Raw genomic sequence first — 13,684 nt, forward strand, 5'->3', positions numbered from 1 at the left:
TTAGGGGTGAAGTGAACGAGCAGGGGTTGCATCCGGGGAACTTGTGTGAAGTTTCCCAAAGCCTCACTTATAATTCCTGCAGTTGCGTTTCCGGCCTTTCGTTTAAGATTAAAGTTGTATTATAACATGGTAAACGGCAGCCTCGTTAATTGGCACAAAGTTTGTTTGGGGTTATGATTTCAATTGAAATTTAACACAAAAAAACAAACAGATTTGATTATTTGTGATTAACACAATTTGAATTTAAACCGTTTCTTTACCTTTTTCAAAACTATCCTCGTATTTTATTGTGAAATCTACAGTCACCGGAAGTCTGCTGTGTTGTTTTTGAGTTTAGTTTGCGGCTGTTTTACTTGTCATTCAGACATCCCAGGAATTCAACACGACTAGGAACCAACCAGCTCGACACAACAAGGACATTTTAAGTCAAAATCGCGTCCTTGTCGCCGAGAAAGGTCGAGGAAACGTCGTTTGTCATCCAAATAGGACAAGTGTCGAGGGAAGCGGCGGCTACAGACACTGGTCAGTTGTCAAACACAGCTAACAAGCTAGCAAGCTAATTCTCAACCTGTTGTTGAAATTAGCCTAGCAAGCAGCAAATGGATGCCTTTAACACACAGGGCCGCGGAGGCACTGCTGCGCCGTTTGATTTTATGCAAATTGAAATTCAGATAACTACACCTTTGAGCTCATTTGGTCTCTAAGTGCTGGAGATATTTAGGTGACTTTGGTAAACAGCTTTAGCGCTGAATGTTAGCATCCTCGACGCAGAAGGATTAGCGTTGATATAGCGCTCTGTTAGCGGGCAGTGCTAACGACGCTAACGAGTGGACGGGGTCTCGGTTTGTGAGGGTTTAATTTTCATTTTGGTGGCAGGTTTCTCCACCTTTGAGTCTGTACACTGAGTGGACTATTAAAGTGAACCGGTAAAATCTTCTTTTTTCAGCTAACGGTTAATATTATATTGCTTTCCGGTTATTATTATTAGTTTACCATGTCTGCTTGTCAATGGTCATTATTTTGTTCATTGATATCGTTGCTTATTTCAGTCTTCGTCTGATTCTTATTGCCCTTATTATTGCCTTTTATTGGCTCAGTAGTTGTTACTTCAGATATTTGTTTTGCTCACTCTATCAACTCTCCAATATGACAGCTTGATCAATAATAATATCTCTATATATCTGATGTTTATCTGTTAGTATCGGTTAATTAGTACTCTCAGCATCATATTTGCCCAACCTGTTAGGTAACTTGACATGTGCTCTGCATGTTTGCTCATCACAGATTTGTTTTGAACATTCCTTTCCAGCAGCATGCAGATGTGAAGTCAGACTTTTCTACCCTCTGCTGCAACCCTGGACTGAGTGACAGCCTCTTCATCCCCTTCATCGTCATCATACATGCTCTTACATGAGGAGAGGAGAGAAACCCGAAGGATACAGACAGATGAGGCCGAAAACGTTCCCTGCTAGCAACTACAGCGGCAACAGCCAGCAAATGCTGCAGGAAATAAGGAACAGCCTGCGCAACCTGTCCAAACCTTCTGACCCACCTAAAGTGGACATAGGTGGAGTTGGAAAAATGCATCCTGAGGATCCAAGGCAGCAAGGACGCTGCAGCAACCCCAAAAACCCCTACCATAAGGCCTTACAAGAGATCCGGAAATCCCTGATGCCTTTTGCCAACGAGCCAAACACTTCAGGCTCAGAGTTAAACAAACACATGTTGCTGGAACCCCCATGTGCAGGGTTCGAGGAGGTGAGATGAGTGTTTCTGTGTTTTATTTGTTACCAAGACAGGTTGTTGTGAAGGATTGTGGAAGAATCTCATTTTACACATAACTCTGCAACAGAATTATCCCTTGGTGCACTTTGTTTAAGAGAGAATTATCTGAAAAATGACAAGTATGAAAAGCGGAATGACAAGCTTGTACAGTTGTGAATACAAAGTGGTTTCTCAGTTGGCAGTTGCATCTTGTTTTGAGTGCACCAGCACATGCAGGCCAGGTATTATATGGTATGCAGTGCAATAGTGATCTGTTGTAACAGATAAAGCCTGATTCAGAAAATGAATACACAGGTTTAGACTTTAAGACTTTAAAGTTGACATCTTGGGATCAAGGAAACTGTGATAGATTTTTCACCATTTTATGACATTTTTGATAAATCGATTATTCAAGAAAATGATGTGCATATTAAAGTAATGTAAATAATATGATAGTTAATGTTAATAGTTGTAGCTATACTGTATTTACATATTTTTTAAAGCAAACAAAGATATGTGAACTTGACTTGCTTGCAAATTAATGAACCCTATATCAGTATTTTTTTACAGCTTGTTTGTATTTCGTTGCACATTGATTGCTTTAACAATAAAATGTTTTCTTTTTGGTTTTTTTGCCCTTCAGCCAAGCAACAGTCGCAATGTGGGGGTGGCTATAGACTACATGGGTAAGTTGACCTACCAGGAGTCGATGAGGGAACAGATGGCTGTTGCCAACCCCAACACTACAGGCCTGAAAGCTCCAGGTACGTAAACAATCCCCTGGGATTAACCGCTGATTCTTCTCTTTTATCTTCCATCCAGGCGTGTTCGTTCAGCCTGACATTGTTTGAAGGATTTGCTTTAAGAAATGACAATACGTGCTGAGAAAGAGAGTATGAGTCACTGCATCACTTAGTGAAAGAAGTTGTCTGGATATTAGGTTTATGATTTTATGATCAGTAAGAATACGTTCCAGGAGGGGCATTCATTGTTGTATATAACAACTATAATGGTTGTCAACATACAAATAGTTTGTGTGTTCATGTTTTGACAACACTCTTTGTCAATCCCACACTTTTACAAATAACAACTTGTGGTTTGATTGAAGTTATTTTGGTATGAACCTTTTTACAGAACAAATCATAGGCGATTTAAATTGTTATTGCCTATTATCAAACATAGTTTTAGTTTGGTCAAGTGTTTGGAATTCTTTTTACTTTTGCTTCCCTTCTCCTGAATAAACTCAGCCTCTTACTTTACATTGACTGTTTTCCACTGATTTTTGTGTTTGTAGGTGCTTCTCATATGCAACAGTCTGTGCTGAGGAGGCCAAGCTGGAAAGGCTCTAAGGAGTCTCTGGCGCCTCGACATGGTCCTATCATGGTAGATGGAATAATGTATCGCTCTGACAGCCCCGGCCCACCTCCTGCCTTCCCACAGGGTCACCCTGCTAACAGCCAGAGAGTCAACCCTCCACTGCCACCTCAGGTGCGCAGTGTGACACCTCCACCAAACCGCGTTGCCATGCCTCCTGCAACGTCCTGGGACAGCAACCCATCAACTAAGCGCTACTCTGGTAACATGGATTACCTCGTGCCTCGCATCTCTCCGGTACCCCAGGGGGCCTGGCCTGATGGGTACCCAGCTGCAGCACCTCAGAATCAGCGTGGGATCAGCCCAGTGTCTGTGGGCCACCAGCCCATTATAATGCAAAACTCTGGAGGGAGTAAGTTCACCTTCCCCTCTGGCTGGTCTCAGAATGGCTCCCCTCAGCCAGACTACATGGCGGGGGGCAGCCGACAACCTCCGCCCCCATACCCAGTTAACCAGAGCAGCCGGCACAGTCCCACTGATCAGCAGATGCAGGCAGGAGGACCTGCATCCTCTCCCTCTTACGTCAACGGTGGAAACATCCCTCAGTCATTGATGGTTCCCAACCGGAACAGTCACAACCTCGACATGTGCAACATAGGTCCTCCTCAGTCCTGGTCCCAGTCGCCTCTGGCCCCTAACCAGCCACAGTCTTCCTCTGGCAACAGCAGCAACCAGGATCTGTCCCCCTCATGGCAGCACAACATACCAGTCCGCTCTAACTCCTTCAACAACCACCAGATGAATGGCAGAGTGGCCCACCCAGCCAGCTCCCAGCCCTCGGCCACCACAGTCACTGCCATCACCCAAGCTCCCATCCTGCAGCCAGTCAAAAGCATGCGTGTTCACAAACCTGAGTTACACACTGCCGTTGCGCCCACGCACCCTCCGTGGATGCAGCAGGTTCCGCCCCCCCCTGCTGCACCTTCCTACCCAGAACCCTCAGCTCCTGTTCCCCAGATCCCTGTAGTAGCAGAGGTACCCAGCTACCAGGGTCCCCCTCCACCCTACCCTAAGCACCTCCTCCAGCAGACGGCTGCACCCTGTCCCCCAGCATACGATCCGAGTGCCAATAAAATCCTCTGTGGCAGGGATGAGCCCGCCGAGGAGGAGGGCAGCAGCGGTGACAACCCCAGAGACAAGATGGCAGAAAACCCCAAAAGCACCTCAGCGACAGAGAAGGAGAAAAAACAGATCACAACATCGCCTGTTCCTGTCCGCCGTAACAAGAAAGATGAGGAGCGGAGGGGAGAGTCCGGCAGAGTCGCACTGTACTCCCCTCAGGCCTTCAAGTTCTTCATGGAGCAACATGTGGAGAACATCCTAAAGAACCATCAGCAGCGGATCAGGAGGAGGAAGCAGCTGGAAAGTGAGATGCAAAGGGTGAGAAACAGTTACAACATCGGTGAAAGGATTTTCTTATTTAATCAGTTAAAGATGAATCTTCTTGACTTCTTGCTATTTTCCGACCTTTTTTCCTCCTTAACTATCTCGTCGTCACTGTATTATCTGTCTCTGAGATGTCTTTATCATATTATTCTATTTTTTCTTAGCTGTTCTTTCTCTTCCTTTCTCTCCTCGCTGTCACTAACAGCTGATCTAAAAAGGTAAAGGTATCTCTGCTGTCCTGTGACACAGAATAGTCCACACACACATCAGTTGTTCAAGTAAGCGCTTGTTCAGAAACTGCTCTTTGTATTTTAAATGCACTACATCTGGTGAAAGCATGTTGCCCCTGTGGCAGAAGGAAATGCATGCCACTCCATGACCTTCATCTCACTGATAATGTCACTGCTTGTGCATTTTTTGTTTTGGACTAAAGTGATAATGATAACATGTTGAAATAATATTTTTGCATCATTTTATTGCATTGTTTTTTCTGTGTTGATACCCTTAATGCTAGTTCACGTATAACCAAGAGTATATATGTTTGTGTGCTTTTTTTTATATATATATTTTAAGATAATATCTGGTTTTACATCACATGACTGTGTCCTGTGCTCAGGTGGGTCTGTCTTCCGAGGCCCAGGAGCAGATGCGTATGATGCTCTGCCAGAAGGAGTCCAACTACATCCGCCTAAAGCGAGCCAAGATGGACAAATCCATGTTCAAACGAATCAAGACCCTCGGCATTGGCGCTTTTGGCGAGGTGTGTTTGGCCAGAAAAGAGGACACTGGAGCGCTGTACGCCATGAAAACGCTCCGGAAGAAGGACGTGCTGCTGAGGAACCAGGTGGCCCACGTCAAGGCTGAGAGGGACATCCTGGCTGAGGCGGACAACGAGTGGGTGGTCCGTCTCTACTACTCTTTCCAAGACAAGGACAACTTGTACTTCGTGATGGAGTACATCCCTGGAGGGGACATGATGAGCCTTCTCATCCGGCTCGGCATCTTCAAAGAGGAGTTGGCTCAGTTTTACATCGCAGAGCTCACCTGCGCCGTGGAGAGCGTCCACAAGATGGGCTTCATCCACCGCGACATCAAGCCTGATAACATCCTCATAGACAGAGACGGACACATAAAGCTGACCGACTTTGGCCTTTGTACTGGCTTCCGCTGGACGCATGACTCCAAGTATTACCAGAGTGGTTAGTATCACTTCATCTATAATGTTGATTTCACAGAGTAATTTACAGTACACATCATAAATCCTCAGATAAGCTTGGTTTACAATGATAAACTAAACATGACTTCTACTATTATGGCTCCCATGGTAAACGGAGAGCTATGTTAATATCCAGAAGATTTAAAAAGGTCACAAACAGTCACAACATGGCAGCAACAAACATTCGTTTTCAGAATCAGGTGTATCAAATATCAGAAAATTGTTTTTTAAAAAATGCCCATCACATTTTTCATAGTTCAAGTCCTCAACAATTTAAGAGCCAAAGATTTATTTTTATAAAAAACCAACACATATTCACATCTGAGTGGCTGGAACCACTGATTTATCCACCGTTTATCAAAATTATTGCTGATTTAATTTTGTTGATCAAGTAATTGTTTCACTGGATTAGTTGTGTCATTGTTAACACTCAGATTCTCTGAAATTGTCCTAATAAAAGAAGTGGAGGGCACGATGCCGGCGCCAATGTATTAAAGCAGTAACAGTGTAATAGTGTTGTGTCAAAGTGTTTTCTAAATTGATAGAGGCATCAGTCAAACTGTGCAAATACACTGTTAGTAAGCAGGTAGTTTACATTATGATAATTTACTCCAGTACATTGTGTGATAGTTATAAAGTTTCCAGCAGAAGATGAACAGTAATCTAATTTGGAGCTGCCAAGAATACATTTCTCTGCTGCTTAACATTCTGAAAGAAAACAACTAGATATTTGACTGTTGGCAGCTTCAGTCCAAAAATAACAATTGGCTTTTAAAAAATCCAAATTGTTGGAACAGCTCAGACACAGTGAGAAATAATGCGCTGCTGATATTTTGGAAATCACGAAAATGCCAAATACAAGGTGAGCACAAAAACGGTTAAACTACACACCTGCTATTTTCATTCAGGCGCCTGTTAGAAAGCCACAGCTGATCAGTATAATGAGCAAAGTAATGAGTGTTGGACTTTGTGATCTGTCTCCAGGGGACCATGTGAGGCAGGACAGCATGGACTTCAGTAAGGAATGGGAAGACCCAGCTAACTGCCGCTGCACAGACCGTCTGAAGCCTCTGGAGAGGAGGAAGGCCCGGCAGCACCAGCGCTGTCTGGCTCATTCTCTGGTCGGGACGCCCAACTACATAGCACCAGAAGTGCTGCTCCGAACAGGTACAGTGAAGCAGAGACTGTAGACTGTGGAGGTAGGAGCTGGTCCAGTGAAGGACGGCTTTCACAAAACCTTTTGTGATGTTTTTGCCTTAGTAACTTTCATTGTGCAAACTCAACCATCATGTTCTCGCTCATGTTCTGTCTGTCGTCGTTTTCATTCATAGGATCTGTGTGTTTTATATTAAGTAGCATTTATATTGAAAGCCAAAAGGTACAAGTAACTGTCACCAAAGTATAATTGTGGACTGTAATGTGAACTGCCTGCCGCAAATAATGATTATGGAGGACAGATTTGAATAGAATAGAAATGTATTGTCCACCAGAGTGGAAATGTGTCTAACAGAACACAAGTAACAAGTAGAACAAATGTGACGAGACAAATGGTAAGGTAGGTAAATGTTACAGATAAAATACCTGAATTGTTAATTGATTGATTATTTTTTAATATTAGAAAATTGGTGGAAAAACCAGGGATGCACTAGTGCATCTTTTATTCTTCTGATACCATTTCTTATACTTTATCTTAAGGTATCCGCTGATACAGAGTCCTGTATTTATAATCAGTATATCTCACTGTGGAAGTCAATGAAACAATTTTATATAAGGAGACGTAAGACAAGTGATTTCTGTGGGACACCAACAGTCTCTTAAAGCTCAAGGTGCTTAGGCACAGGTACAGAGAAATAAAAGAAAAAAAGAAATTCCTTTAGGGCTTGTTTTGTCTAAATTAATTGTTTAGATGATCCATCAGTCAAAACCTGAAGAAATTCACTTTCTTATCAAATATGACAAAGAAAAGCAGCAAATGCTCACAATTAAGAAGCAGAAATCAGCAAATATTTGGGATTTTTGTGTTTAAAAAAAAAGACAAATGATCAACAAATGATCTAATGGATTAATTACAGATTAATTTCTGTCTGATGATGGTGTATTATTTCAGCTGTATGGAGATTTTGTAATTAAGCACTGAATTGCAAACTAAATGAGGCTTCCTAATGACAGCAATGAAACTTCAAACCCTCCTGAGATGAAGAGATGATGATGCTGCAGATGATTGATGTAAAAATGTCTGTGATGTTCTCAGGATACACCCAGCTCTGTGATTGGTGGAGTGTCGGCGTCATCCTGTATGAAATGGTTGTTGGGCAGCCTCCCTTCTTAGCAACTACTCCCCTGGAGACACAGCTGAAGGTATGTTTGGCACGTGCTGTGAAATGTTATGAATCTGCATGAGTTCATTGTTTTTCCTAATGTCGTCTCTCTGTTGAAACCAGGTGATAAACTGGAAGAGCACGCTGCACATTCCCCCGCCAGCCAAGCTCAGTCCGGAGGCGTCAGATCTCATAGTTAAACTGTGCCGAGGCCCCGAGGACCGCCTCGGGAAGAACGGTGCGGACGAAATCAAAGCTCATCCTTTCTTCAAGACAATCGACTTCTCCAGCGACCTGAGGCAGCAGGTGGCACCCTACATCCCCACCATCGCCCACTCCACAGACACCTCCAACTTCGACCCCGTGGACCCGGACAAGCTGTGGAGCAGCGACAGCAACGGCGAGGACAACCTCAACGACACGCTCAACGGCTGGTTCCGCAACGGCAAACACCCAGAGCACGCCTTCTACGAGTTCACCTTCCGCCGCTTCTTTGACGACAACGGCCACCCGTACAGCTGCCCCAAACCCATCGAGTACGAGGGCTACAACGAGGACGAGGCGGACTCAGAGGGGCCGGTGCAGGAGGCGGCCGGTAGCTCCGTGACACAGGGCCGAGACCTGGTCTACGTGTAGCGCCTGAGGCCGGCTGAGCAGCTTGTACATAACGAGTTTGTGGAGGGTGTTTGTGTGTGTGAAGGGGGTTGTAACGGTACAGCATCTAAAACCTTAAACATAGGAAAGTATGTTTGTAGGATGAGTGAGAAATCTGCAGCACTAGATCACATCAACACTACAAGTTAAAGGAATGGTTTGATGTTTCGGAAAACACGCCAGTTTGCTTTCTTGCTAAGAGTTAAATGAGAAGATCCAAAGTCTCCCATGCTTGTATGGTAAACATGAGGCTACAGCTAGCAGCCGGTTAGCTTAGCATAAAGACTAAACAGGGAACACTTGCCTGGCTCTGTGACAAAGGTCAAACAATCTGCCTACCAGCACATTTAAAACTCATGCTAATTAACACAGTGTAGCTAAGGCTTAAAGAAAGGGATCATTTTTCTTATCAACCAGTTGTTTCGTCTATATGATGTTACAAATTAGTAAAAAAATAAATAAATAATTGAACAGCAGTTATAATTATCGCCATGGTGCGATGATGTATTCAGATGTCTTGTTTTGTCTGACAAACAGTCCAAACCCCCAAAGAGTCGGTTTGCTCTCACAACAAAGAAAGGCATCAAATCCTCATGTTTGAGAAGGTTGAACCAAGAGTTTTACCTTTTAAAAACAACAGAAATAGTCAGTTTTCTGTCAATCGACTAATCGTTGCAACTCTTGCCTGAATACTGACGAGGAGGGGGGGTTTCTGATGCCATCCAGCTGAACAGTCAGTCAGCTCAGACTGCTCCATCTGAAAGCACAAAGCCCCACGTTTCTGTCTGTGTGAACAAGTTTTAGATCCTCATATCACTGCAACAACAGGCCTGCACACAAAACGGTACAGTTTAATACTCAAAGAGGTCATTATTATTAATTTAGAGCAATAACCGTTTTATTTTCGGTACATCATCAGGCTTGTGCACCAGGGGGGAGCAGTGTCTTCCTGGAGTCTCAGAGTTGCAACCTCAGGACAAGACTGGTGTCAATCTTCTCATCTGACCTTTGGCGATAAAGGGAATAAGTGTGTTCCTAAATGTTGAACTGTTCCTTGTGAGAGGTACACTGTGTGATGTGTGCTGCCCGAAAACCTTCAAAGGAACCGAAAGTAGAAAAACAAAAACAAAAACAGGGTGCTCTGTTTGACGACTTCAGGCAAACCCCCTTAAAGCCTTAATTTATTTAAGAAAGTTGTAACTGGTATTACTAGTGTAGAAGCTGTTTGAGTGTGGGAATTCTTGTTGAATTACATTTATTGGTTAAAAGAAAAAAAAATTGTCTTAATTTATATTTTAATGTCTGTTGCAATGGGGGATTTAGTGTTGATAGAAATTTGCAGGGATACATTGCTCTAATTATTCATTGCTGTGCCTTTTTGATCTTTTTTTTTTTTTTGTTACCTTTCACCAAATATAAAGAGGGTTAATAATCAGACTGGCATTTTAAAATGAGAGTAGCAGTAGTGTGATTGAACTACAGTAGGTTTTTGTTTTATTTTTCTAATTTATACCTAAAATGTATTTATAAATTAAGTTGTACACAGTTGATGTAAATATTTTTCTCCTCCCTCTCAGCTGATTTTTTTTTTTTCTTCTTAGGGCAGGCCCTCGTCAGTGTCCACCGCTGCTGCCTTCTCTCATTACGTTGTGTATTTCTGTCTCTCAAACACCCAAAATCACTAATTCACACAACTCTAAATAGATTTATTATCTTTTTTTTTCTTTCATTGCTGTTCACACTTTTTGTCTCTCAACCAAAGCACTAAATAGGTGGGTTTTGACTTTTTGACAATAACCCACATTTAGAAAATAACGATCACAAGACCATTAAATTAATTTTTAATGTGACACTACGGTATCAACCAGAAATGCCTTGCTTTTAGGCACCTGATCACTTCATTCTGTTGTACTCTACAAAGTATTGTTCACGTTTCCTGTCTGTGAGAAACACTACAGCCGACTGTCAAGCGCTCAGTTTTTCATTAAAACTGGATGGATGGAGAGGACGGCTCTCCAAAACATATCACGATGATGATTTTGTAACCCGCTGTACTTTTCTTTGTGTTTAGGAAAAGATCTCTGAATGTAGTTATTATGAGTTATTATGGACTTAATGGTGACCACTGGCATTCTGCACTGGTTTTGTGTTTTCATTGTAAGTGAGAGAATTTTATTTTTGTGTACATTATTTGCTCTGGGAGGTTTGGGAACAGGGAAGAGGGTGATAAATAAAGAATGTAAAGAACAAAACATGTTTTACATCCACACCAGTTGTGTCATATTGTTATTAGTATTATGAAGCAGTAACACACTGCTAGACTACAGACTACAGCTAAGCAATGGTTTGACAGTGTGATCTATAAGATGTCAGAAGATACTGAAAAATGCCCGTCAATTTACTAAAGCCCAAGATGTCGACTTTATATTTTCTATTTTGTCCAGTCAACAGTCTAACACCAGTGGCGGGAAGTAACTGAGTACATTTACTCAAGTACTGTACATAACTACAACTGTGAGGTATTTGTACCTCACCTCATTTCAAAGGTAAATATTCTACTTTTTAATCCACTGCTTTATATGATAACAGCAGTAAATACTCTAGTTATAACCATAATGCATTTCTACAGATAAAACTTCCACATACTATATTAAAGTAATTCAAATTATCTCCACCTTTACATGCTACAACATTAAAGTGATGTCAGATTAATACATTATTATAATATACATTAATGTGACATGGGCCATTTTGATTGGCTACTTTTACTGAGAGTTGTTTTTATACTATGGTATTTTTATTTTTACTTAAGCAAAAGATCTGAATACTTCCAGCAGTAAAGAGAAAAATCACAAACTGGAGAATTTTTGGCATTTTTACTTTTATTAATTGTTCATCAAAATTTGGATTTTCTTTCGATCGATTACTTTACTAGTTTGAAAACAATTAAACACTAAATATCAGCTGAAATTGAACAAAAACAGGACTCAAAACATTTAGAAAATACCTAATGACTCCCATTGTCTGAATTATTAATATATATATATATATTTTTTTTTTTAATTAAAAAAATCTTCTATATTGATATAAACCTACCTATACCTATTACCTATGTAAAGCTGAGACTTTTATATCACATACATTATTATTTATAACTGCACAGTCTGAGGCTCAGAGGACAGAAAATGTCCAAATACTTTTGGCCTGGATTGAAACTTTCCTTCAGTTTGTTCAAATATGAACAATAAACCACCTCCACCTTAACCTCTCTCAGAATGATATAAATCTCGTCTCACCTCACAGTTTAAATGAAGAAGAGCTATAAATCCTGACAGTGATCTTCAGCTCTGCCGCCATCAGAGGGCGCCACACAGACATGATGGGAACCAGTGAACAGGCCCAGTGACCCAGTTCCATAAGCCCCACTGCACATACCAGTACTCAGACTATGAATGTATGAATTAATGTTAATGTTGTTAATACTTCAGAGTTTTGTACCAACCACAGTTTCAGAGGGTTTACTGTGACTTTATTTGAACTGTTGTTTTCTTCTTCTACAGCCGTGAGAAACGTCTTTATTTCTGTTGTAAATTCAGTCAGAGCTTGAATTGTCCATAAACATCACAATAAAAACTTTATGGGATTTTCAACTATAATTCACTTGAATGTTTTCTGTTATTGTAGTACAACATAAACAAAGCTGTAATTTACAACTCGGGCTCAATAAGAGCAGATACTGTTTTCCCCTGAGGCTGGATTTGATTTCAAGCTGACTTTTCTCCAGACAGTACTATGTTTTCTTGTTGTGTTGTTTACCACTGTTTTAATAGACAGTTAGACATATTGTCTGTTTTTAATCTAGACACATTTTTTCCCACCGATGATAAATTAATACAGAATTTAAAGTATGACATCACTACTTTTAAACTATACTACTTTTTTAAAAGTCTGTTTTTTGCTGCCCACCATGCAGGATGCCACAAAATCCACAAAGCCCCATCATCAGTGTGGAGAAACAGGTGTAATTAATGACATGAATGAGCTCGTACCAGGGTCCTGGAGTCACAGCAATGACTTACTCTGACAACTAAATGGAACCAGGCCCATCCAAATGAACTTTATTAATTACACCTGTGCTTTTCCACCTATGACGAGTCAGACTGTGCTGTGAAAACGGGGTTTCTGCAGGGGTCACCAAGTTAAATCCAAGTTGTCTTTAAGACCATTTTAATACAACAGAATGAAGTTTCATGTTCAAACTGTCCATGTCTGATTAAAATGATAATGATGCATTATTACATAGCATGTTTTTCAGTACTCCCAGTTTATAACAATATCTAATTAAAACAAACACAACTGGGACCTGAATAAGCAACATAAAATGACTGGATGAAATCAGTGAAAATGATTAACTGGCTCAAGTTTATGCTAAAATCAACATTTGTCCACTGTGAGACGACGAAGCTCCTCAATACTGAAGCAGCAGCAGTGACAGTGTCTGATGGTTGACTGAAGCTCCACAAAAAAAGGATTCAACAGCCTCCTCCAACACAAACCACTGCCAAAACAACCCCCTTATTAGTTTATAAATGTAATACATCTCGTCATTCCTCTTTTTGAGGAAGACTTTAAGATGTGCAGACACCCTGGAAAAAAAAAAAAAACATCCTGCTGGACATCAAATATCAAAACAACAATGAACTTTGAGCTGAAAATCTGCAGGAGCCAAAAAAGTGTGTTTCTTTAATCCAATAATGGGCTGTGGAAAAATTAAATGAGACCAAGTAAATATTTGCCAGTGTAAGTGTGATCAAACGCTCTCTCAGACTCATCATCCTCTAAAACTCAGAGGAGGAGGATGATCCTGGAGGAAAAGTGCTGCCACCATCTTTTCCATTTGCTCTGATGTGGAGCAAAGAGAGATACTGATGAAAGACGTCTGAAAGTTCAACTAAACACTGGAGATTTATGT

General features: G+C 41.3%; 1 protein-coding gene across 3 annotated transcripts; it reads left to right on the top strand.

The window, feature by feature from the left end:
- The first annotated feature begins 306 nt into the window (after nt 1-306).
- lats1 (large tumor suppressor kinase 1) lies at nt 307-11,137 on the top strand. 3 transcript variants are annotated; one of them, XM_071467529.1, is made up of 8 exons: nt 310-522; nt 1,310-1,758; nt 2,408-2,528; nt 3,059-4,518; nt 5,141-5,723; nt 6,725-6,907; nt 7,992-8,098; nt 8,182-11,137. In XM_071467529.1, the coding sequence occupies exons 2-8, from the start codon at nt 1,411-1,413 to the stop codon at nt 8,692-8,694; spliced, it is 3,315 nt and encodes a 1,104-aa protein (XP_071323630.1). In that variant the 5' UTR covers nt 310-522; nt 1,310-1,410; the 3' UTR covers nt 8,695-11,137. The 3 variants fall into 3 exon arrangements, with proteins under 3 accessions (XP_071323631.1, XP_071323630.1, XP_071323629.1); XM_071467528.1 differs by having other exon boundaries at nt 311-522; nt 1,313-1,758; XM_071467530.1 differs by lacking the exons at nt 5,141-5,723; nt 6,725-6,907; nt 7,992-8,098; nt 8,182-11,137 and adding an exon at nt 4,730-4,793 and having other exon boundaries at nt 307-522; nt 1,313-1,758.
- The last annotated feature ends 2,547 nt before the right edge of the window (nt 11,138-13,684 follow it).

The sequence above is a fragment of the Trachinotus anak genome, unplaced genomic scaffold, assembly GCF_046630095.1.
Source record: "Trachinotus anak isolate AG129_WGS33_773 ecotype Australia unplaced genomic scaffold, CSIRO_AGI_Tana_v1 ptg000031l, whole genome shotgun sequence".
Taxonomy (NCBI): Eukaryota; Metazoa; Chordata; class Actinopteri; order Carangiformes; family Carangidae; genus Trachinotus; species Trachinotus anak.